Genomic DNA, 25,850 nt, shown 5'->3' with positions numbered 1-25,850 from the left:
TAAGCAAAATATACAAACTGAGTAGCCCATGCGCAGGACAGGCAACATCAAGGACAATGTGAGCTCAGGCGCGCCGTGGTCCCGTGGTTAGCGGGAGCAGCTGCGGAACGAGAGGTCCTTGGTTCGAGTCTTCCCTCGAGTGAGAAGTTAAATTTTTTATCTTCAGACAGTTATTATTTGTCCGTCCGTCCGATGCGAGGTAACTACTCCGCAGTATGGGGACGCTACACCTAAACAAACATCGAAACACACGACGTCAGTCGACTACAGCGACAGAGCACAGGGAAAACTGTGAAACTGTTGCATTCATTTGTTGCAGTTTATGTGACAAACTCTTATGTTTTCATCACTTTTTTGGGAGTGATTATCACATCCACAGGAAAACCTAAATCGGGCAAGACGGAAGAATCTTTATACCCATTCGCCAAGTGTACAAGTTAGGTGGGTCGACAACATATTCCTGTCATGTGACGCACGTGCCGTCACCAGTGTCATATAGAATGTATCAGACGTGTTTTCTTGTGGAGGAATCGGTTGACCTATGATCTTGTGATCAAATGTTTTCGGTTTCCATTGGAGAGGCACGTCCTTTCGTTTACTAATCGCACGGTTTTGCGGTGCGGTCGCAAAACACAGACACTAAACTTATTACAGTGAACAGAGACGTCAATGAATGAACGGATGGATCATAACTTTGCGAATATAAAGAAAGTAAACTTTTCACTAGAGGGAAAACTTGAACTAAGGACCTCTCGTTCCGCAGCTGCTCACGCTAACCACTGGACCACGGCGCTCGTGAGCTCACATTGTCCTTGATGTGGCCTATCTTGCGCGTGGGCTACTCAGTTTGTCTATTTTGCTTTTTTTTTTTTATAGTTCCACACAACTTCTTCCTGTATTCTCGATTGATCTGTGTTCAGTTTTTCAAGGTTTATCCACTGTGCCAACTTATAACTAAATCTGAGGGGGTGCGATTGGGAGGTTCCCTTGTCAGCACCGAGCCCTGGGGTACCCCGTTTTCTTGGGAGAAAGTGCGCTCTGCCATAAATTCGCGAAGAAAAAGGGGCAGCCGACCTCGAAAGCCCCAAGAGAACAGTGTGCGGAGGATGCCTGTCCTCCAACGGGTATCGTATGCTCTCTCCAGATCAAAAAATATTGCTACTGTTTGGCGTTCCGGAGAAAATTGTTCATGATGTAAGTGGAGAGAGCAACAAGATGGTCAACTGCAGAACGATGCTTTCGGAATCCGCATTGGGCAGGTGTTAAAAGACTGCGGGATTCCAGCCACCAAGCTAAACGGTAATTCACCATACGCTCCAAAACCTTACAGACACTACTCGTGAGAGAAATGGGGCGATAGATAGAGGGGAGATGTTTGTCCTTTCCAGGTTTCGGAACAGGAACGACGATATCTTCCCGCCATCGTCTGGGAAAAGTACTGTCGGTCCAAATTCGATTATAAAGGCGAAGGAGGTAACGCAGACTATGGGTTGATAAATGCAGCAACATTTGGACGTGGATACCATCCGGTCCTGCGGCGGATGAGCGAGAAGAAGAGAGTGCATGTTGGAGTTCCCGCAAGGAGAAAACAGTATTGTAGCTTTCGCGATATTGAGAGGAGAAAGCAAGAGGTCGCACTTCCGCTGCACGTTTCTTCGGGAGAAACGCTGGCGGGTAATTTGAAGAGCTCGAAATCTCAGCAAAGTGCTGACCCAACGAGTTAGAAATTGCGACGGGATCCACTAATGTGTCATGCGCGACCGCGAGCCCAGAGACCGGGGAGAAACTAGGCGCGCCTGAGAACCGTCGAAGCCGGCTCCAAACTACCGAGGAGGGAGTGAAGGTGTTAAATGAGCTAATAAAGAATTTCCAGCTTGCCTTCTTGCTATCGCGGATGACACGACGGCATCGCGCTCGGAACTGCTTATAGCGGATACAGTTGGCCAAAGTAGGATGGTGGCGGAAAACGCGAAGAGCACGTCGCCGCTCACGTATTGCATCACGGCATGCCTCGTTCCACCAAGGAACTGGGGGGCGCCGGGGCAATTCGGAGGTGCGTGGTATTGAATGTTTCGCAGCTGTAAGAATAACGTCGGTAATGTGTTTGACCTCATCGTCGACGCTGGGAAAGTGACGGTCATCGAATGTCGCTAGAGACGAAAAAAGTGTCCAATCGGCTTCGCCAAACTTCCAGCGTCGCGGGCGCATATATGGCAGTTGAGGCTGCAGTCTAAGGACACATGGAAAGTGGTCACTCGAGTGTGTATCATCAAGGGAGAACCATTCGAAGCGCCGAGCTAGCGGAACAGTACCGACCGAAAGGTCCAAATGAGAGAAATTTGTCGTGGAGGCAGACAAAAATGTAGGGACCCCGGTGTTGAGGCAAACTAGATCCGCTTGGTGGAAGACGTCTAGCAAGCCTGAGCCACGTGGACAAGGATGTGGAGATCCCCAAAGCGGGTGGTGGGCATTGAAGTCCCCAACCAGCAAATATGGGGGTGGAAGCTGACCAAGAAGATGGAGATCAGCTCGTGCCATTGGTGTGGACGATGGAATGTATACAGTACAAGGAGAAAAGGGATATCCAGAAAGGGAAAGACGGACGGCGACAGCTTGGAAGGAAGTGTTTAAGGATATTGGGTGATAATGGAGAGTATCATGGAGAAGAATCATGAGTTCTCCATGGGCTGGAGTGCCTTCAACAGAGGGGAGATCATATCAGACGGACTGAAAATGAGGGAGAACAAAGCGGTCATGGGGACGCAGCTTTGTTTCCTGAAGACAGAAGATGACCGGTGAGCAGGATCGTATGAGGACCGAGAATTCATCCCGATTGGCTCGAATGCCGCGGATATTCCAGTGGATAATGGACATAGGGTGAACAGAAAATGGAGGAATGTGACCAAGGTCGCTGTCAACTCAACCACTGCTCTGAGCTTGCGACCGACAGCATGGAATGGCATTCAGACGAAGGCAGAAGATCCTGATCCATAGGTTGTTCAGGAGCAGCTCCTGCCACCAGCGATCGACCGGTTGATTGGCCGCCAGCAGTGCGCCTCGGCGACACAGAAGACGGCCGAGGGCTATTTCCGCCAGGTGGTGCTGTAGATGGGACACGCCTTGTCGGAGAAGGAGATGAACTGGGTTTCTTTGTAGCCTTCTTGGAAGTATGATGTTTACATGAAGGAGGAACCGATGGGTGTGAAGTTGGGGTACGTAAAAAATCTTAACGAGTATGCTCTTTTTTCGAAGTCTTGGTGTCTGACTTTTGGGCTCGAGATTTAGCAGAACCCGATGAAGGGTGAGCCATAGAGTGGGCAGGCGAAAGTGGTGAGGTTGAACGAGCGATCTTTGCGCTGGACGATCTGACGACCGTGTCACTAAAGGTGAGGTCGCAAGTCTGCGTGGCCGCCTCCTTTGTTGGCTGAGGAGAAGCAAGGACAGTGCTGTATTTTCCTGTCTGAGGCACGGTGGGCTGTCGACTGGCGAATAATTTTCGAGCAGCAAAGGTCGACACCTTTTCCTTCACTCTGATTTCCTGGATGAGCTTTTCGTCCTTAAAAACGGGGCAATTTCGAGAGGAAGCAGCGTGGTCACCCATACAGTTGATGCAGCGAGGGGATGGAGGTGGACAAGCACCCTCATGGGCATCCTTGCCACATGTAACACATTTGGCCGGATTGGAACAGGACTGGCTGGCGTGATTGAACCGCTGACACCGATAGCAACGCGTAGGGTTTGGGACGTAAGGGCGAACGGAAATTATCTCATAGCCTGCTTTGATTTTCGATGGGAGTTGAACCTTGTCAAATGTCAAGAAGACATTGCAGGTTGGAATGATGTTCGTGTCAACCTTTTTCATGACTATGAACAGCTGTTACGCCCTGGTCAGACAGGTAGTGCTGAATTTCTTCGTCAGACAATCCATCGAGGGAGCGTGTATAAACGACTCCACGCGAGGAATTTAAAGTACGGTGCGGTTTCACCTGGACAGGGAAGGTGTGTAGTAGTGAGGTACGCAGCAATTTTTGTGCCTGGAGGGCACTGACTGTTTCTAACAACAGGGTGCCATTCCATAATCTGGAACAAGACTTTACAGGACCCGCAATTGCGTCGACACCTTTCTGAATAATGAAAGGGTTGACCGTGGAGAAGTCGTGACCTTCGTCAGACCAAGAAACAACAAGGAACTGTGGCAACGATGGAAGAACTGTCTGTGGCCGAGACTCAGTGAACTTATGCTTGTGAGCAGACATAGTGGAAGGTGAGGAAACCATTGTGGAAGAATCCCCCATGATTACCGGCGTCTCCGATGACGCGCTCCTCCCTTGTGGGGGCCCTCTCTGAGGGCACTCCCGCCTTAGGTGATTGTTCACACCTCAGGTCACACCTCCCGACAAACGGACGGAGGGACCAATTGGCACTTTTGGAAGGTATCAGCTCGGGTAATCACCCCTCCCTGGGCGTGGCCGTTACCAGGGGGTACGTACGTGTCCTACCTGTCTACCCGGGGCGGTGAATTACGCGTTACCCCGTCACCGGCTACGCATGGAAGTGCGTGGGTCGGCCTTCAGACATGCACAGGGAGGAAAAAAGAGAAAGGGAAAGGAAAGAAGAGGGGTCTCAAACGCCGCAGCGGAGAAAAGGGCAAAGAGAAGAGGTAAGGAAAAGAGAAGGACAGAGGAAGGACGAACACTTGCAAGTGTAGAAAGCAAGGAATTTATAACAGTTTCGAGCGTCTGTCTACGGACGTAGGCACAAACCATACTCCCAGAGGGGGAGAAAGGGATGGAAAGAGCCAGAGGTGAGGGGGGGGGGGGCGAAGATGGGGGATGGTGAAGGATGCGGAAAGGGAAGGTATGCAGCCAGGAAAGGAAGGAGGGCCACATTAGCTCGGGGTCCTGTGCTCGCTACGCACGTATCCACAAAAGAGTTGTGGACCCCCTGGGGGGGCGGGAGGAATGTGTTCGTCGCCAGGGTGAGTATTCTGAGAAATAAATATATCTGAGAAATAAATATATCTTATGGGACTTAACTGCTAAGGTCACCAGTCCCTAAGCTTACACTACTTAACCTAAATTATCCTAAGGACAAACACACACACCCATACCCGAGGGAGGATTTTAACCTCTGCCTGGACCAGGTTAGCATGTGAATGCACATTTTAGCTGTGGTGCAACTCTTAATAAAGAATAAGTAGGGTAATAAGAGGCGTGAGAGGCCAGAAATGACAAAAAATTTGGCATTTATTAATATGTGCGTTATTTGTTATTTTCATGTATGATGCGAGAGCAGACGAGAGCGTCTTGCTAATGACGACGTGTAAGTACAGAAGTATTTTTCCGTACTTTTTTCCACATGATTATTCGATGCCGTTAAGACGTTAGCAATTTTCGCCAAAAGCGTTGCCCATTAAAATTAAGCCCTTGCGGAAACTACAACGGGACCTCACCAGATAGGTGGTTTCAGCCGTTGGGAGACGTCATTGGGTGTATCCTAATGTGCCTGAGCAGCCTTCCCAAAAACAGAGAATCAACGAAGATAAACTGGGTGAAGGCTGACCTCTTACAAAAGACTAGGGTTAGCCAGCCACCCTTTGACGTATAAGAACATCTCCCTAAAATCTTGTTAAAAACGTTGGACAATTCACAAAACTTTAAAACCCTAACCACATTCGTTTGATCATTACATAAAATAGACGGCAGATCCGCCGGAGTCCGCTGGCCGACAAATAAACAGTGTAATAAAATGTGGCGCACCGTGATCTGCACATCACATTGGAGGGTCCTCTCGCCGGAGTAAGAATCCATGTGTCATAGGGGTGTGGCCTATGCTAAGATGAGTAAGAAGGACCTCGTCTCGCCGACGTTGCTGGAAGAAAGTACTCCACCATCGAGTTGTGGGCTTGATGACACGGAGCTTGTTATCAGTCACTACCAGCCACTCATCTTCCCACCGACAAATGACTTTGTACCTCAACAGCGAGGTGGTAACATGAAGGGGGATAGCACATAGAAATACCAGAGGATCAAGACACGCCTCCTTGGCTATTCGATTCGCTCTTTCATTCCCTGCAGTTCCAACGTGCACAGGTACCCAGCAGGACGACGCCTCCTTCTCCAGTCGTTGTAGTTGCAGGAGGGCATCCTGGATGGATATTCTGGATTACTGTATCTGCTACATACAAACGTTGGAGAGAGTAAAGGGCGCTCAGAGAATCTGAGCGGGCGAGAACTCTAACACCAGGAGAATGTCCCATCTGCTCAGAAGATCGCATATAATTCTGCGTCGAAGACGGTAAATTCTGGAGGCAGTCTGACCTTGACTACACGATCTGGGGAAACGACAGAACAACCAACAGAGTCCCTCTGCTTAGACCCATCCGTAAAAACAATACATTGTCGTGATACTCAGATAAAATCAGAGAATATCGCATTAAAAATGGAAGCGGGAGTGCTGTCTCTTCTGTACTGCACCAAATCTAAAATCACCTCTCCAGTAACCAGGGCGGTAGGCGGTTAAAACCCTGGATTTGTGGTCGTACTGGTTCCACATTGAGTGAGTCCAGCACATGCTGCGAGCAGATCCCAAATGGTATCGTGGCTTGTGAACCGTTGGAGGCATTCCAGAGGTGGACGAGCAACAGTATTTTGTGTGGGTGAAATTGGGGCTGCAAGGAACTTACACACCTGACGCACCATGAGGAGCTGGTGCCAGATGGTAAGTGGCGGTTCCCCCACCTCAGTACAGATGCTAGGTATGGGATGGTCCAATAAGCACCCGTGGCCAGCCAAATCACCTCACGATGGACAGCGTCACTGATCTGCAAGCAAGAGGACCTCACTGATCCACACACCGTGCAACCATAGTCCAGCCGCGAACACACAAAAGCCCGATGGAACTGAAGGAGACGTGCCATGTCTGCTCCCCAAGACCTGTGGCTAAGGCACTTTATGATGTTCAGTGCCATCAGGGTTCTGGCTTCCAGACCTCTCAGGTGTGGTAACCACGACAGTGTGGAGTCAGAAATGAGGTCCAGAAATCGCACTGTCTCCCTAAAATTTAGGATGGTGTCCCCTATGTTCAAGGCAGGCAAATTAAAAAGACTGAGAACGATAAAAGCGAACACACGCACACTTATCTGCAGAAAACTGGAATCCCATCTTTGCAGCCCACTTTAACCTCCGCACTGTAAGTTGCTACTGACGGTTTACGGTTGCAACACTGGAGGAGGAACAGAAAACAGCAAAATCTTCTACAAATAAGGAGCACTGTACAGGACCCCTTACCGTAGATGCGATACTGTTGATGGCTATGGCAAGAGAGTAACACTTAAAACACTGACCTGAGGAACCCCATTCTCCTGTTCAAATCGATCACTCAGCATGTCACCAAATCTGGTCCTTACACAGCTCGTTAAGGTGACACACTGATAACTAATGAGGCATGTGCAGTGCTTTCTTGGTTTGAGTTGGGTGAGTTGCCTGTCTGCCATATTAGATTAAAACATTCGAGGAGGATTTCCTTTGATGCCGCTGGTAAATGTCGAAGCATGCAGTACCGGATTTGGTCGTGACCAGGAGCTGTGTCACGAATCTCAGTCAGTGCCAATTCGAGCTCCCACATGGAGAAAGGGGAGTTGTAGGCCTTGTAGGTCTCTGAGCTGTGGAAGCTGAAGTCCATCTTTTTGCTCTCTACAGTTTCACGATAGCGACGAAACGCCGGATCCTAGCTTACATTGGCAGTAGTTTGTGCAAAATGTTCGACCAGCTTGTGAGCAATGTCTGGTTGTTGTTTGGAGGCACACCTGTTTCAGCACTGCTGCTATAAGTAAATGGCTTCATTTACCAGAAATCCTTTGGATGGCTTCCCAAACTTTTATAGAAGTGGAACGATTGATGGAGTCCAGGGACGCTTGCCATGACCTTTTCTTGCTCTACTAATGAAATGTCAAGCCTTGGTCCTTTTAACTCGAAAACCCCTTAGGTTGTCTGCTGTCGGCTGGCGTTTAAAATTTCGAAGAGCCGCACGCCTTTCCTGGATTGCAGAGCAGCACTCATTTGTCCACCACGGTGCTGGTCGCCTCCTAAGATGACCTGAGGCCGTGGGATGGAGAGTTCAGTGGCATGATGGCTTACTCGTGTGATGTGGTCCACCCATTCTTGGACACTGTCGCAGTGTTCAAACGCAGCCAGCTGGCTGAAATACGTCCAGTTAGCCCTGCTGACCATTCATTTTGGGAGCTTAACTTCAGTTGGTGAGCCATTTAGTACGAGGAGGCGCATTGGGAAGTGGTCACTGGAATGAAGGTCGTAAATGACCTCTCACTGAACGGAGTTGGCGAGGGGTGGAGAACAGGAAGAGAGGTCGATGACTGAGAATGACCCATTAGCACCAGAGAAATGTGTGAGATTACCCGTGTTGAAGATGCACAGCTCGTGAGACGTCAAGACGCCCTCCAAAACCCGACCCCCAGGGCAAGTATTGGTCAAGCCCCACGGGACATGATGGGCATTGTAGTCTCCCAGGAGGAGGAATGGTCGCAGGAGTTGTGCAATAAGATCCGTGAGACCCTCAGAGTCTACTGCATCTTGTGGAGGTAAATACAGTGAGCAAACAGTGATTCTTCGACACACGAATTTGAACTGCAGCTGCTTGAGGATCAGTAGCCAAAGGGAGGGCAGGAGTGGTGCGCATTAGTGACAAACACTGCAACACCTCCTTTGGCACTTTCCCCCGATAGGTCATCCTTGCGGTATAACATACATTCTTGTAGCACATGGACATCTGTACCTTTAAAATGCGTTTCTTGCAAACAAAAGCACAAGGGACATGACTGTGCTAAGAGTTTCAGTTCCTCCACATGAGTCCTGAACCCATTCATATTCCACTGTATTATGGAAGCCATGTCATCGATGCGGTTTTAATTTACCGCTATCTTTGCTCTGGGGAGGCGAAGCACTTTAAGAACGAGGGGGAGTGGAGGGGCTCCCTGAATCCAAGGTCTCTAACTCCATGATATCATTATCAGTCGGACGGGGAAGAATGACGTCTGACGGCGCTCGGGACAGCTTTTGACCCGAACGTCGTAAGCCTTTCCCTGCACCCTGTCCCTTCGAGGATGAAGGGGGAAAGGGGGCGTTGAGAGGCATTCTTCTTATCTTGTACCTTCCAGATGTTCGTTGTGGAACTGTTGATGTTTCCTTGTGTGGCTGCCTGGATTGCCTTTTCCTTACTGTTTTTTCCCTTAACATGTACATCTGCAAATACAGGCGCTTATGGTGGATACAGGCACGTTAGGCGTCGTCTGTGTCGAAGCGTCCGCCTTGGGAATAGGTTTCTACAGCATAGAAGAATATGAAGTGGCAAAGACAGGGGGTTTCGTCGCCTTATATTCTTTCTTGGCTTCGGCATGGATCCGCTTGGTCACTTTTATCTACTCTATTTTGCGTTCTTCAGCAAAAACAAGGCAGTCTCGGCTCCAGACTGGGTGGTTCCCAGGGCAGTTGATGCGGATCGCCGGAGACTGGCAGTCAGTCGCAGAGTCATGAGCGGCTTTTCCGCAGTTCCCGCAGATCGCTTCACCTCCACAACTCATGGTTGTATGGCCACGTACATAGTAACGCGTAGGGTTTGGAATGTAAGGCCGAAAATTAAGCCGAAGGAACCCTGTCATAATATGTTCAGGCAGTGTCGGAGGATTCAATGTGACAATGAAAGTAGCAGTCTTTTCAGTTTCTCCCTTATTCCTACGCGTTCGTTGCTCTACATCGACTATTCCCTGGGATGCCCATTCCTGCTTCAGTTCTGTTATGTCTATGTCCATGATATCTTGGCATGTGACAACGCCCTTACTGGAGTTGAGAGGTGTGCATCTCAACAATTATATATTCACACAGTTTCTGCAATTTCTTAAGAAGGGCTACCTGCTTTGACCTGTTAGTTACGAGCAACAATGAGCCATTGCGCAATAGTTTTATAGATTTAATGTTTCAGCAAGGCCTTCCAAACTCATGTGGATATAAAAGGGGAACACTTTTTCAAATGTCCCTCCTTCCTCTTATCACCAGAAACACATTGTTATTCAGGCCTTCAAGAGGTCAGTTACTGCAGTCCAAAGTATTTTTAGTATGAGGAGGACTAGCCCCCTATCGAAATAAGGGTCCACTTAGAGCCCCGCATGCCAGAGTAAGCCTTATACCACTGTGGTGCAGCAGGTTCCCCAGAGGTTGCCTGCTAACGATTGTTCCACCTCAACAGCCATGCATCCTATCAGCTCGCAGCGCACTTTGAGATTGACACTTTTTTGAGGTTTATTCCGTCCTCGCGATCCGGGCAGTCAAGCCAAGATCCCCGAGAGACACGAAGTTCCACCGCCGCGCCGCGCAGTGTTCGCTGAAGCATGCCCAGAGCTTACGGTGATAGGAGATTGGCGGCACTTACCATTCCCAATCTCAGGAATCTTGGGGTCGCCAAGCCCGTACCCAGCAAAGAAATGCTGAGCCCCTGAGGGCGAAAAAGTAGTGCCTCTCTGGGCAGTTGATTGTTTTCGTTGAATGACGAGGTTTTAAATAGGTCACACATCTTGCGGTAAGTCTCAGTTTGTTGTTGATGTGCAGGAAAATCGCGCCTTCGGCAGTTAATATAGTCAGACTCCAGGTCACATTGACCTACACTTTGGGCGCGATGTTGCAGTACTTTACGAGCAAATTATTTTCTATTTGCAGCCTTTTAAATTACATCGCAGAACACTACATTGCATTTAGCCGTCTCCTTTCAAAGGTACTCGAAACAGACTAAATGATTCACTTTTTGCTTGCTTTCTTAAGAGCAAATAAGGAAAGATATTTCTGTCGCAAATTAGTATTAGTGATAGTAAACGACAACTAATTTCAAAAACTTCACGGTTGTCATATATTCTGAGTGATTATGTCGCGTAGAAAGTTGGACTCTTCAGTCCCCACGAGCATCACGTAAAAACTTCGGACGAAGTTCCTAAAACTTAACTGGATATCGTGGATAATACAATGAACGCTATTTTTCAAGGCTGCACAGACGTCCCAAATCTTATCAGAGTATTTTAGACACGCTCATCATATCGACCGTTACGCCCAGAAGTTGACTCTGATGTTGATCATATCAACGATGCAAAACATAAATGATACAATTTTTCTTTTCGCTGATTAGAAATTCCTACTTATTGGTCAAAATTTTAAGCGGAGCGAAAGCAGGACTCCCTATAAATAACACAATAGATTTTTGTCCGAATTGCCAAGGCAAAACTAAAAATTGAAAGTAGGCAAGTGGGGTATCAAATTGACCACGGCGGGATATCGTTGTGCCAAAATATTTAATTGCTGTAAAGTAATCATGGTTATTAAGAAATAGTGATTAGAGAGAAAATTCAATATTTCGCAAACAAAATATAGTTGTTGAAATAAATGCTTGTAGCTCAGTCATGAGTTGCGTTAAGAAGTATCGTTTTTATATCTTGACGGTGACTGGTTTCGGAGACATACGTCCATTTTAAACCATTTGTAAGGTTTCAGGCAAATCCAACACCATCCATGAAAACCCTGACATGATAAGCAAATCCGGCAGTATGTCACACAGCTCCGAATAAATCGTAACATTAAATTAACCAAAGTAATACGAGTAACGACTGAGCAAATGGAACACCACAGACTAACACAAGAATGCCTAAATGCATGTCATACCTTCCCACCGTGAGACAGATGCAGTTCCGAGGGGAGAAACGAGGACATAAGCCGAGAGCAGAACCGTGTTAAGCTAGAAGGCCCTACGATAAGGGATGGACACCCACGTCGCCAGCTAATCACCAGGACCACCCCCCCCAGCCCATGTTAAAAGCTAGAGCCCTCCAGAAGAACAGTATAGATCTTACGATAACATTAAAAGGGCCACACCAGCCGCAAGTTTTAGCGTGAGACTTTTTCGCGTCTCTTACGTTGCAAACGTTAAAACATTGCCCCACCACGGAAAGTATAATGTTTCTCATTGGATAGACAATTTTTGTAGGCGGAGCTTAAGGTTAACATTGAGACCCTGATTGGTCAGATGAAAACACAGCCAGATAGTTTCTTTTAAACCAACTTCGGTAAATTTTAGTAAGGGGAAGTTAGGAGTAGAGTTGCTTCCGAGACGGCGAGCTGTATGGAGCTGCGCCGGCCGCCGTCCCCGGACAAACACCGACAAGGTAATGAACGCACGCGATGCCGCATTTTTGAGCGCATAAGGCTTCACTCAGAACTGCAGAAGTCTCATCTGTTACATCCCCTTTTTACGTAATACTAGTGTCGATCGTCAATTGAAGCTCATGGTATTCACATTTGCTACGTAAGTTAAAATCTGAAACGCGATGATTTTACTGTTATATAATTATTGAGAAGCACATCAGCCACTGTAATTTAGGACAAGTTAGATAAGTAATTAAAGATGATTGAGGGTCACTGTAGACCATTTTGATAGGTTTCTCTTTTGTGAAACTTAATTTAAACCTAGATTATAGATGTGATGTGGCACAGGTCATCCTTCGATCCATTGTAGAACTTGGAAACCCATTCAGGGAATATTCGTTCACATTTTTGTTCAAAGCAGTTGGTTTTTATCATCCTGTACTAAAACATTTCCTTTTATCAATAGTGCAATTTATGAACAATGTTTTGTGAGTAGAATAAAATTTCCAATGGTAAACTTAACTACTTTTTCGACGTTAATTTACCAGCTAACTAAAAATAGGAAAGCCTTGAACCCCTTCCACTAAATTTATTTAGTATTAAGATTCTTTTACAGGGAGTGCAGTGGAGCTGACGGTGAAATCATTAAGTATTTGGTTATATCATCGCTAGTCTCACTGAACTCTTCTGAACTCTGCATGTCATGTGTGGTCTGGCGTCTCCTTACCAGCAACAGGTCCCAGGTTCGAACTAGTCAATTCCCTAAGAAACACGCTCAGAGCGTCGTTGCGCGAAAGTGGTAGGGAGACACGACATAGAACAGACAGACACCACGCAGAATGTTAGACATTCTACAAAGAAAATTACAGATGGCATGACAGTTTTATACAAGCGAGGTACACATATTTGCAATCTAATTATGTTGTTGTTGTGGTCTTCAGTCCTGAGACTGGTTTGATGCAGCTCTCCATGCTACTCTATCCTGTGCAAGCTTTTTCATCTCCCAGTACCTACTGCAACCTACATCCTTCTGAATCTGCTTAGTGTATTCATCTCTTGGTCTCCCTCTACGATTTTTACCCTCCACGCTGCCCTCCAATACTAAATTGGTGATCCCTTGATGCCTCAGAACATGTCCTACCAACCGATCCCTTCTTCGGTTCAAGTTGTGCCACAAACTTCTCTTCTCCCCAATCCTATTCAATACTTCCTCATTAGTTATGTGATCTACCCATCTAATCTTCAGCATTCTTCTGTAGCACCACATTTCGAAAGCTTCTACTCTCTTCTTGTCCAAACTATTTATCGTCCATGTTTCACTTCCATACATGGCTACACTCCATACGAATACTTTCAGAAATGTCTTCCTGACGCTTAAATCAATACTGGATGTTAACAAATCTCTCTTCTTCAGAAACGCTTTCCTTGCCATTGCCAGCCTACATTTTATATCCTCTCTACTTCGACCATCATCAGTTATTTTGCTCCCCAAATAGCAAAACTCCTTTACTACTTTAAGTGTCTCATTTCCTAATCTAATTCCCTCAGCATCACCCGACTTAGACTACATTCCATTATCCTTGTTTTGCTTTTGTTGATGTTCATCTTATATCCTCCTTTCAAGACACTGTCCATTCCATTCAACTGCTCTTCCAAGTCCTTTGCTGTCTCTGACAGAATTACAATGTCATCAGCGAACCTCAAAGTTTTTATTTCTTCTCCATGAATTTTAATACCTACTCCGAATTTTTCTTTTGTTTCCTAATAATCTAATTATATTACACTAATATACATTTAAGGTATACAAATTTGTCCGCTTAATTTAGTTTTTGGGTGTTGCCTTACTAGTTACATACCGTATCGTAAGAGTGCAGTACAGGCGAAAGCTTATATACAAAATTTCCTTCTGCTGTGACGATCAACGCGGTACTATGGCCTACTCAACGACACTAAGTGGACAGCATAGAACAGGCAGTAGAGAACTTAAGAGCAGAGACACCAGTGGTTGCCAGCTAGAACGCTGCAGGGCGCTGACACCTGCGCGCGTCGAAGATAAAATGTTTACTGATTAAACAATACAATGTTTTATTTCATTAACTTAACATAGACTTAAAAACTCTACAGTATGACAATACAGTTTATGAGTACGCTCAAGTAGCTATGTTGTTATGCACTACACAAAATTTATGTCCAGTCCCTAGAAAGTTACATGTCTTTACTATAGATCAAAACTAGAAAGTGCGGCAGCCCGTGCTCCAAACATATGTAACTAGTAAGGCAACACACAAAAACTAAATCATTAGGACAAATTTGTAAACGTTACATATATATTAGTATAATATACGAGTAACTGTACTTCAAACACGTATGCCTCACTCTATAAAACTGTCATGCCAACTGCGATTTTATTTGTAGGATTTCTTGAAAATGGACATAAATGTCCGATACTAGTCACCATCAAGAAATAAAAAAGATATTTCTTAATGGAACTTACGACGGAGCTACAACCATTCATTTCGATTATAAAACAAGTTGCGGACCTATTTTTTATCTGAAGCTTGCTGCAAGTTCGTAAATATAATTGTATTTCGAGGACATACTGTTAGAAAAGTGACTAGAAAGTGGTTTTGCGTACCTGCAGGATCTTGCGAGTCAACCAGAGCAGCAACAGAGCTGCTTTCAGGCACCACAGTCAGTGGTGCGTAGGTGGACGCGCCAGGACCGCCATCACTGTAGTCCAGTGATGCCTCTTCAGAAGCGGCGCTGGTGAGGCTTTCGGGAACTTCCGTCGCTGTCTGTCCATATGCTGGTGCAGAAGTAGCGTTCGACTTTATCCCCAGTGTCTCCCTCACCTCCTCCAGTTCCTCTGGCGAGAACATTTTCTTAATAGCCTCGAGCTTCTCCGGCGGCAAACTATTTTTTATCTTCATTATTTCTTCTTTCGATAGCCCCTTCAACAAGTCAGCGAACGCTTCAGCGGATAATGACTCAATAATTTTCGTTATTGTGTCAGAGGGCAAGACGTTTATCAGCTTGACAATTCCGTCCGCCGTGAAGAGCTTCTCTAGACCCGGTTCAGCGGACCTTTCTACTGCCTCTTCTTCAGATGGAGACTCCGTACTCTCCATTTCCTCTGTATGTTGCTGAAACGCTTTGGTCGGTTGTTGCTGTGGACTATTTGCCGCAGAAGTCTCGTTCTCAGAGCCTGCTACCGCTGCAGCCGCTTCAGACGACCTCGCGATAAATGAATCGCTCTGAGGCTGACCCACAGTTTGCTCGTCCAGTGCAGACAAGACATTTGTGAAGCCTTCCAGCCGCCTCCTGTTCTCGTCCGGAAGAGACTGCCTGAGATTTGACATGTGTGTCTCCGACAGTTCCCGCAGATGTTTCGCAAATTCCGCTGGAGTTTCTGATTTTATTACCCTCGCGAACAGTTCTGGTGAGATATTCACAGGAGCGACAACAGACGTCTCTAATGCTTTCTCCATTTGCCTGCTTTGTGAATCCGCTTCTTCAGGCCCACTTACTTCACCACCTTCATAATGTCGCGAGCGCTGCTCGGTGTTAGTGACGTCCTGAAATGATCTGGCCTGGTAGAAATCTGGTTGTCCAATTTGGGCTCCATTCCGATAGTATGGTGAATGAGGGTGGTACCAGGACCAGTACTGTGTAGCAGGATATCCGTAAGGCGACCGTGCACGAAAAGTTTGAGGAGTATAAAACCAACTGTATGGGCTTCTCAAGTGGTCCACATCGTTGTCTGAGACATCTTCGCTCGAAGAGTCTTCCACGCTTTCAGTGTCAACGTGAAACCTGTTGTGAGGGTCATAGAATGGCCCCCAGTAGACTTGTCTCTTGCTTCGAAATGGAGTCCGCCTATTAAACCTTCTAGCATCACCAGTAATGGATCCCTTATCGTTTGAAGGAGAACTCTTTCCATTTAATTTCCGAAATAATGAGCCCAATATTGCATCACGTCTGCGCACCCGTTGGATAAGATTCTGATCACGCACATCAGATTCTGGTCTCACACCACGCTTCTGCCTCCTAATAACACCAGGAATCTTTATCACTGTTACTAATCGGTCTTGTCGCCCTAGAGGATGATTTAATGGCCATTTTCTTAAAGTCCGTACTACATTCTCCTCAGGCTCCTGAGGAGTTCCGCTTTGAAAGCTACTAGATTCCACCGAATTTGACTCGATACCAGTGACCTCGGACTGGTGTCTAGCATCGCTGCCCAGGATGTACTCTCTTGCATATTCCACAGGTTTCTCTGTCCCACCGGCTCGTTTTATGGTTTCAGAAACTGAATTTCCAATCTCATCCAACTCTATATCATAGGTATGATCGAACGGCAGTGCTGCCCACTTCCAAAGTTCTTTGACCTGTCCATTTGTTGACTCTGTAACTTTGATCACATTCGGTCGTGCGTCTGCCGATGGTCCCTCATTCGTTCTGTGGGCGTACGTGACATCCACAGCGCCTCCGCTAATGTGTGAACCCTGCTTAGAAGCAAGACCCTGCGGAGTACTTGGTTTGTCGGCGAAGCGCTCGACTGTGGGCGGGTCTGCGGCGAAGGAGTCGTCGGTGCGGTGCCTTCTGCTACGGGAAGGACTTCTGAAGGACTTGACGGCATCTCTCAGCACGGCACCGACCTCTGGCGTATGCTCCGGATTGCCCTCCTCCACCAAGCGAGGAACCGGAATGCTATCGTCGGCAACTCGAGGCTGGGTCTCCCCCCTCTCTACATCTTTCGGTGTCGGAGGCTCCACAATAGTGCCGTTGGCCTCAACAACCAACGGTCGCGACGTGTCGAACTCTTCTTCAATGACCCGGTGTCCCAATGACACCTCCACGTTCCCTGACTCCTCTTCTATATCCAGCTCGTAGTCTTCGGACACAGTTGACGCTGTGAACAATAAAAGGAGTCTACAATTAGAAGAAGATTTCATCTTTTAGCTTCGATAGTGACCTAAAAGATATGTTAGCTGCTAATATGTCGACGGCAGAAGATTAGTATTGTTCATCTCTCTATTTTCATATCTAAAAGCTGTATTGACTGCTTTCCAGTTTAATTACAGTCTATTTCAAAGGCATGACTCCGTGTTCAGACACCTAGATATCAATACAAAATATATTATGCACGTAATCACCACTATAGCTATCAGGATATCTATACTAGTAAGTGACTATCCTGGGGCACCGAACCCAGACCCAGTTGCACGTTGGCTAACAGCTTCCAGGGGAAACAAGAATTTGATCTTCAGTATTTCATATGAATACTCGCCGAATTAAAAAATAAATTTTCGACGATATACTCATTAACAGCTATAATCCTAAGTGAAAATTTCAACCAACACATATTACAGGGAATATAGAATAATAATCGCTACCAGTCACAACAGAAGGTGATTTTATTTCATACACGTCTGGTTTCGGGTTGTGCCCATCTTCAGGTGGTTTACATTCAGGTTCATGTTTCTATACCCAGTGTTGGAGATCACTGTTTAAATCACAAAAAAAATATTATGACCAAACACACACAAATGAAAAGTTTGGAAGGGGCTAAGCAACATGTGTTGCAAAATATCGTACTTACGTAAAGCTGCTGTATCCATATTGTTTTTGATTTAAACAGTGATATCCAACATTGAGTATGGAAACGTGTACCTCAAAGTAAAACACCTGAAGATCGGCATTAGACCGAAAGTGGACGTGTATTAAATAATATCACCTACTATTGTGGCTGGTAGCGGGTATTATTCTACACCCAATAAAGGAACAGTCACTGAGTTGAAGTGCAGTCATTATGGATAAAACACACACGGATATTATAGTTATAAACTGTGTACGCGTCTTGACGTAGCACAAATCTACTCGCAAATACGCAGCCTATATTCATACAGTATTTGAGAGTAAAAGAACTTCTTGACTAGCAGCAAACTTTACACAATTTCAAACTTATGTGAAACTTTATCGCTGACAGCACTCGCAAAATGATTATGGGAAAAATATTTATTGCTTGCTACATTTACATTGATCATGCTGCAGAACTGACTTATTACGTTTTAATTTGTTTTTCCTTTACTACGAACTGTATTCGCAAGACATTTCGCAGCCCATATAGTACTGAAGGTATCTGCCAAGTTATATCTCTTCAGTTATGTGTTTCAGGGGAGAGAATGCCGTAAACCTCGAGATGCGTGAAAGAACTAGCTTTTGTTTTAAACAGAGCACAAGTTACCCAGAATATACTCACGCAATGTTTGATAATTAGAGCACGTAACGATTTCGAGCAAACTTTAAACAATTTCAAACCTTTTCTAAACGTTTTCGCTTACATACTTAGAATGAAATTGTTGCACAGCAGAATAATTTTGTTATATTAAAAAAAAATTGAAGTTCTACCAGCACAGCTCAGAACAGGGAAGGATAGCTCTGCGCAGATACGCAATACGGAATGTCAACCAGATGTACCACCCATGTAACGGACGTCGGGGCATCAAGCGAGCATTGTCACACAACCTCCGAGCCTGGAAAGCAGAAACTTACACCTCGCAGTTCGATGTAACATTTCGTAACTTCAGCACCACTGCAAATTCAAACCCAGGCAGGAAGAACCCAGCTCGGCGACCAGAATGTAATTACTGAATGACCACAGCGATGTGAGGAGTACTGGCAGGAGCGAAAAACGAGGGCAAATGCGTTCACGCACAAAGGGCCACGGTATCGTAGGCACAGTTTCGGACATTTAAATAACGCGGCATTCCGAGCTCTAAGACACATCCAGTCGTGCTGCCATTCTGTCGGTGTTCTAAAACGAGAGAGAGAATGGCAGCATACTCAGTTTCAGTGGAATCACGGCAAGCTGATTGATGATTGTGTGCCTGCAATTTGCTTGTTGACCAACACAGAGGCGCAGCCAACCAAATGGATGCTATAGCCGTGGTTCGCCACTGCCGCCTGCTGAATCATCGCGGATGAAGAGACTGGTGAGCGGCCTCCTCTCCTCCAGTTTGGATTATCGCGGATGGTCTACAAGCTGTGATCTCTGCACCGCCAAGATGTGCGCAGCCCCCTGACTGACTCCTGAACATCATCTGCGGTCTTGGTCGATCCATAATGGATAACCAGTGCCTAGTCTTCACGAAAATCGACATCGTGGACCACAATCGGCTGTCCACATATCTGAGCGTGCGACGTGCTGCCTTCGAGAGCACTGAGATTGAAATCGCACTATATCACAGAATGATTGGCGGGCGAAGCATCCTCCTCCCTACACTGCCACAGCTCACTGACGAGGTGTCAACACTTCTGGTTATGCCTGGTAGCCGACCACTTTCTGGCTCCGTAAACACAATACGAGAAATTGATTGACTGATTGGGGTTGAAGGCACCAAACAGCAAGGTCATTAGTCCCTTATTTCAAATGTGGTCCATTGAGACAGACTGACATGTCAGAACGATAAAAGGTAAAAAGCTAAAAAAAGTAGAAGTGAAGTCGTGTTGTCAATGGTAAAAACAAAATGAGGGAAGTCTGCAAGTGAGCAACCCCTCGGCTATGTTAGAGGCAGGACATATCCCACCACTGATGCAGTACAAGCAAGACCACCTTCTATTAAAAAGCGTTCAACCACTAGAATGTAGAAGTGCGTATTGTAAAAGAAGACAAACCAATTCTAAAAAGTGATAAAAACAGAGTAAAAGGGAAAGAAAAGAGGATCTTGGCCAAGGAGAGGAGTCAGCAATCTCCAAACACAGCTAAGCTTACAGTGGGAGACACCCCAACCCTCACAGCCCTGCCCCTACTCAAGAGCGAGATTAAAAAACCTTTAACTAAGAATAAAAACCACTTTCACGGAAGAAATTGAGAACCAGTTCGATCATCCAGGAATCGTCTGTTAATATTAAAGGTAAAGTTCGGGGAAGTCTGTACTTAGCATGCAGAGCCAAGAGAAGGGGGCATTCCACCAAAATGTGGGCTGCTGACTTGAGGGCTCCACAACCACAAAGTGGAGGTGGCTCATTACGCAAAAGAAAACCGTGGGTCAGCCTGGTATGGCCGATGCGGCGACAACACAGGATGGTCGTGTCCTTTCGGGAGAAGTGGAAGGAAGAATTCCAGGGGACAGGTGTCACCTTAATTGCACGAAGTTTATTAGACAGGGAGGTAGCCTCCCAAGAGTTGGCCCATGATTGTGCGAAGTAGGATTTGATGTGAAGCCATAAATCCGCGGCATTCCGAGCTCTAAGACACATCCAGTCGTGCTGCCATTCTGTCGGTGTTCTAAACAGAGAGAGTTACAGAGTAGGGGGGGGGGGGGGTGGTAAGTGACCGCTCCCCCAGCCAAACGATCAGCAAGCTCATTACCTGGGATACCCACATGGCCAAGGACCCAAAGGAAGTCAACAGAACAAGCAGCATGGTGAAGATCAGTGAGACGGTCATGGACGGCCGAGACCAAGGGATAGTGGAGAAAAATACCGGTCAGTAGCCTGAAGCACACTCATTGATTCTGTACATAGCAAAACGCGGTGGAGTTGGGACTGTTTGATAAAGGTAAGAGCCTGGGAAATTGCCATAAATACCACAGTAAACACCCCACATGTAGTTGGAAGGAGATGATTTTCCGTACCAACAGAGGACATGAAGGCATATCCCAAACAATCAGCAGATTTAGAGCCATCGGTGTAAAAAACAACAGCATCCCGAAATTCCCATAAAATTCGGCGGAAAAAACAACAGAACACCATCTGGGGAATGGAATCTTTTGGATCTCGGCGGGGATCTTTCCGAATCCGGGGCCGAGGAACTAACCAAAGGGGGGTGTTAGGGAGGGAACACAAGAGACAGGACAAAGAAGGAAGACGAAAATTACGGAGCCCAACCGGTAAACCTGCCTGAGGGCGAGAATCAGGAGGGCGATGTCCTTTGGTAGCAGGATAGAATAGGAAGGATGAGCGGGAGGGGAGCGGACAGCGATTGCAAAAGAAACATGAAACTGGGACCGCCGAACTGAAAGGGGGGGATCCCAGGTTCGACCAGGAGACCATCAACAGGGCTAGTAGGGAAGGCACTGGTGGCCAAAGGGATACCACGGTGGTGGACCAGATCCAGGAGGCACAGTGTGAAAGGAGCAGTTGAACCATAAACTTGACAACCATAGTTCAAGCGAGACAGCACTAAAAGTGCAGAAGGATGGAGCGGTCCGCACCCCAAGAGGTGTGGCCAAAGAAGCGGAGGACATAGTGTTTACGGAAACATCCTACCTTCAGAAGTCTGATATGAGGCAGCAAAGTGAGTTTGTGGAAGAAAAGAAGACCCAGGAAACGAAACTGTGGGACCACAGGCAATCATTGTGGCATCGAGGTAGAGCTCTGGTTCGGGGTGGACAGTAGTACGACGATAGAAGTGGACTACCCGCGATTTTAAAGGAGAGAATTTAAACCCTTGTGAGAGGGTCCATGCAGAGGCATGCCATATAGCTCCCTGGAACTGGCGCTCTGCAGAGGCCATCGAAGAGGAACTAACCCAAATCATCCACATACAGAGCAGGGGTGACCAAAGGACCGACAAAGGCCACAAGTCCATCTATAGCAATGAGGAAAAGAAGTTCACTCAATACGGAACCCTGTCGGTTCCCATTCTCCTGTGTCCGTGAAGAAATAAAAACAGTACCAACCTGAAACCTGAACGACCGATGGAACAGGAACTGGCGCATAAAAATCAGGAGTGGGCCCTGAAGATCCCTCTCATGAAGTGTTAGTAAGATGTGATGGCGCCAAGCCATGTCATAGGCCTTGCGAAGGTCGAAAACTACAGTAACCAAATGGCGGCGCTGGGAAAAAGCCTACCGAACTGCAGATTCCAAGCGAAGTAAACGATCAGAGACCGTCCCTCTTGGAAGCCACACTGGTAAGGGGACAATATATCCCGAGATTCGAGGACCCAATTGAGCCAATGGGCTACCATCCATTCAAGTAACTTGCAAACAACGTTTGTCAGACTAATAGGTCGATAGCTTTCGACAAACAGGAGGCTCTTACCAGGCTTAAGGACAGGAACCACGATGCTATCCATCCACTGAGAAGGGAAGTCACCCTGGAGCCAAATACGGTTAAACACCCAGAGAAGATGTTGTGGAGCACTGAGATGTTGAAGTCCTGATGCCACCCACTCCAATCATGGGCTCTCCCCATGACCACAACCCAGCCACAGCAAGGGCCGTCTGGCACGGCAGCCATTGACGGGAGTTCCGATGCTCTAGGACAAGCAACCACTCCTAGGCTTTCATGAGGTGGTCACAGCTCAGGTAACAGAAGTGCGATCCCTGCGTTTTCAGGGGGATCAACCAAACGGGGACATAGCGACCACACCACATGGGCTGGCTACCATGCTGGCTATGCATCCTAGCGTCAGACAACGACGTGAAGGAAAAGGTGGAAGGAACTAGGAGGGCACACGTCGAAGACACTAGGTAAGGTGCTCTTCCCAAAATGGCTCACATTACAGAATAGAAATTTAGTAATGGAGGTCAAACCGCAGAGGCGGACCAGAGAATGCCAAAAGGATGAGGTAATTACGCAACAAAACCAAGCTGGAAAGCCAACATAACCAGGAGGATAGCGGGGCCAACATAAACAAGGACAGCAAGAGATGGGGAAATTGAGGGGAAAGGTGGGGAAATTGAGGGAAAGGAGGGGAAGGGCAAGGAAATGCACCACGGGAAAGAAGGGAGGCTGCAATAGCTCTGGGCCCCGTGCTCGCCACGCACGTACTCACCAAAGGACCGTGAGCCCCCTGGGAGGAACACGAGGAAAAAATGTTATTGCAGCTACCACTGTCACCTATACCTGTGGGCATAAAATAGATCAGTCACTCATCCACACTCCATGCCTAGCCCCCTGCTCACAATGCGATCCCAGCATTCAGGTCGAAACAAAATATTTAGCACACTGCCTCATATGTAAAGCAATCATAATTGCAACTGTTTTATGCATGGGAGTTCAGTTCTTTAAGGACTGAGGTTTATTGTCGCAGTACTAATAAGCCCACTGTACACATAAATACACCATACTGTCGTCTCATACGTCTGTTACATAACGTCACTCAATAAAGGTGAAATACTGGACCGTTCCTTTTGTCCAGGGAATGGAACAACTATGACATCAAGCGACATCCCAATCGCGGTCAGAATACACGCACTGATAGCTATGTGCAGGGAGCTAGACAAAATAAGCTAGGAATGGCTCTGCATTTTAAGTGGAAAACACTTATCGACAAACCCAGATTAATTCTCTGCACTATGTCAGAGGGATGCTAGCCTCGATATAAATCGTGACAGGGGGTTAAACCACTACTCATTTCTCCTAAATCCATAGTTGAAATTCCTCTAAGTAAGTGATCTCAGGAAGAGAGAGCGATTCAACCACTGGAGCAGAACGTATACTCCACTAAACGCTCATATACCACCAACTGACAACTAGCAACTTGCACTGATAATTTCCATAACAACGGGAACGAAGTTTAACGTCATTAGGCCAAAAGACGCTCAAATTTCAACGGACACAAATCTGATTTATTTTCCTCAATTGAACATCGTCAAGTCCGCTTCGTTTAGTGAACGGTTCCTCCACCTGATTAGTGTCTGTACGCTGTGATGAAAGAATCCAATCATAATCGAGCACCTGCACTCGCCCTATAAGATCAGTCACTCATAGAAAAAAGGGAAAGAAACAGAATTCCACGGCCTTGCACAGGGACCACACTTCAGATTCTTGTAGTACCTTCCGTATATGAAAATGACTGTCGGTCGTGAAGGCCGACTAACTACTGATCTCTGTTAAATGTTTGGAAACACTATGTCGTCCCTACAGGGCCCGCAACTTGCCAGGGCAGCAAAGCGAATCTTGCTTCAGAAGTTGCAAATTGCTCCACGAAATTGTTTAAGATTAGCCCTTTACACAATCAGAAACAGAACCTAGGCATTTCCATTGAGTGTTTTTACTCCTGAAAATAGAAACTACGTAGCCGGTGCTGCTTCTTACAAGGACTTGTGGAATATCCTTTCCCCGGCCACAGCCCATTGAGGAGGATTACAAAACGGCCGATTACTACCTAAAGGCCGAAAAAACCTTTCAATTGCTACCGGAAACTGGCCCTGACGACCACAACAGAAAACAGTGCTTTCATAAAGTCGCTGCCAGGAAATCATTTTACGGTAATTGGTTGAGGCGGGATATGGAACTAAACAGCGAGGTCATCAGGCCCGCGATTCCAAAGTTACTTGCGGAAGAGAGAGCGCCCGCTAGATGTGGACAGGTGCAATCAGAGTGGCAAAACTGTTAAACGAGGAAGTTGAAACACACAGTAGAAAGCATAAGAGTAGACCATATCTAAAACCTAGAAAAACTGAGGTATAAAAGAGCAGTCTTTGCACAGGGAAGTAGTTATGGGTTTCACACTGAGAAAGCATGAAGAAAAGCCCGACCACAACCACCCTGCCCCTGCTCCAGGAGTAAAGCAAAACCGTGTATCTGAAAATAAAAGACGCATTCATTGAGGAAACTGACGGCCAGTTCAACCATCCGTGAATCGTCTGCTAATATTAAATTTAAGAAATCTGGAAGACTACTTAATACAAAGGTCCAAAAGACGGGGCATTCCACCGATATATGGGATACCGTCAGTCTGGCTCCACAGCCACATTATGGGGGTGGCTCATTACGCAAGAGAAAACAATGAGAGTCTGGTATGAGCAATGCACAGACGGCATAAAGCAGTGGACTCCTTCCAAGAGCAGTGGAAGCAAGAGCGACAAACTTCAGCAATGTCTGACTGTGTGTAGTTTATTACTGGGAGCAGCAGCGCACCAGATGTCATTCCACTTTTAGCCAAAGATAGATTTGATGTAGATCCGCATATCTGCAGATGGAACCATGAAAGGGAAAGGGGAGTAAGTATCTGCTCCTCCACTAAAAAGATCAGCCAGTTCATTCCCTGGGATGCCCACATGACTTGGGACCCAGAGAAATACAACTGAGCTGGAGGCATGGCTAAGGGCAGGGAGAAGGTCTTGGATAGCAAATACAAATGGTAAAAAGAGTAGCATGGGTCTATAGCCTGCTTATTGAGCCTGAACATATTGAAATACTGCGGAGGGAGACCTAAGTAACAAAGTGGAAGGCCCTGTTAATGGCTAGCAGCTCTGCTGTGAACACACTACACAATCCTGGCAATAAATGGTGTTCTAAGCCAGCAGGAGATGTGAAAGCGTATCACACATTATCTGCCTTCTTAGAACGACCAGTGTAGAAGATGGTACCACCCTGCAACTCTGCAAGCATGGAATATACAAGACACCGATACACCATAAGACCAGAGGGACGACAGAGACGTTAGGACCCTTGAATGGGTCGGTCCTAATTCGTGGTCTAAGCGCCATCCGAGGGGGTGGGGGGGGGGGGGAGGGCGAGGTGTTGGAGAAAATACACAGGGCACATTCCAGTGAGTGGTGATGGAGATCCCGACAGAGGGAAGTAAGACACATTCCAACCGGCAATCCCACATGCAAGCAGGTATCAGGAAGGAGACATCTCTTGTTTGCAAGGACGACAGGGTACAAGAGATGGTCAGGTTATCGGCGAATG

General features: G+C 46.7%; 1 protein-coding gene across 1 annotated transcript in view; it reads right to left on the bottom strand.

Annotated features, from left to right (window-relative positions):
• Nucleotides 1-25,850, bottom strand: part of LOC124775793 — a 157,330-nt gene that overhangs the window by 112,000 nt on the left and 19,480 nt on the right. The window contains exon 2 of the mRNA XM_047250624.1: nucleotides 14,833-17,109. Coding sequence (XP_047106580.1) covers nucleotides 14,833-17,109 — 2,277 coding nt within the window. The remainder of the gene's footprint in view (nucleotides 1-14,832; nucleotides 17,110-25,850) is intronic.

This window comes from Schistocerca piceifrons, chromosome 2, assembly GCF_021461385.2.
Source record: "Schistocerca piceifrons isolate TAMUIC-IGC-003096 chromosome 2, iqSchPice1.1, whole genome shotgun sequence".
Classification (NCBI taxonomy): Eukaryota; Metazoa; Arthropoda; class Insecta; order Orthoptera; family Acrididae; genus Schistocerca; species Schistocerca piceifrons.
Note: the sequence above shows the minus strand (reverse complement) of the source record. Positions and strands in the feature narration are given on the sequence as shown.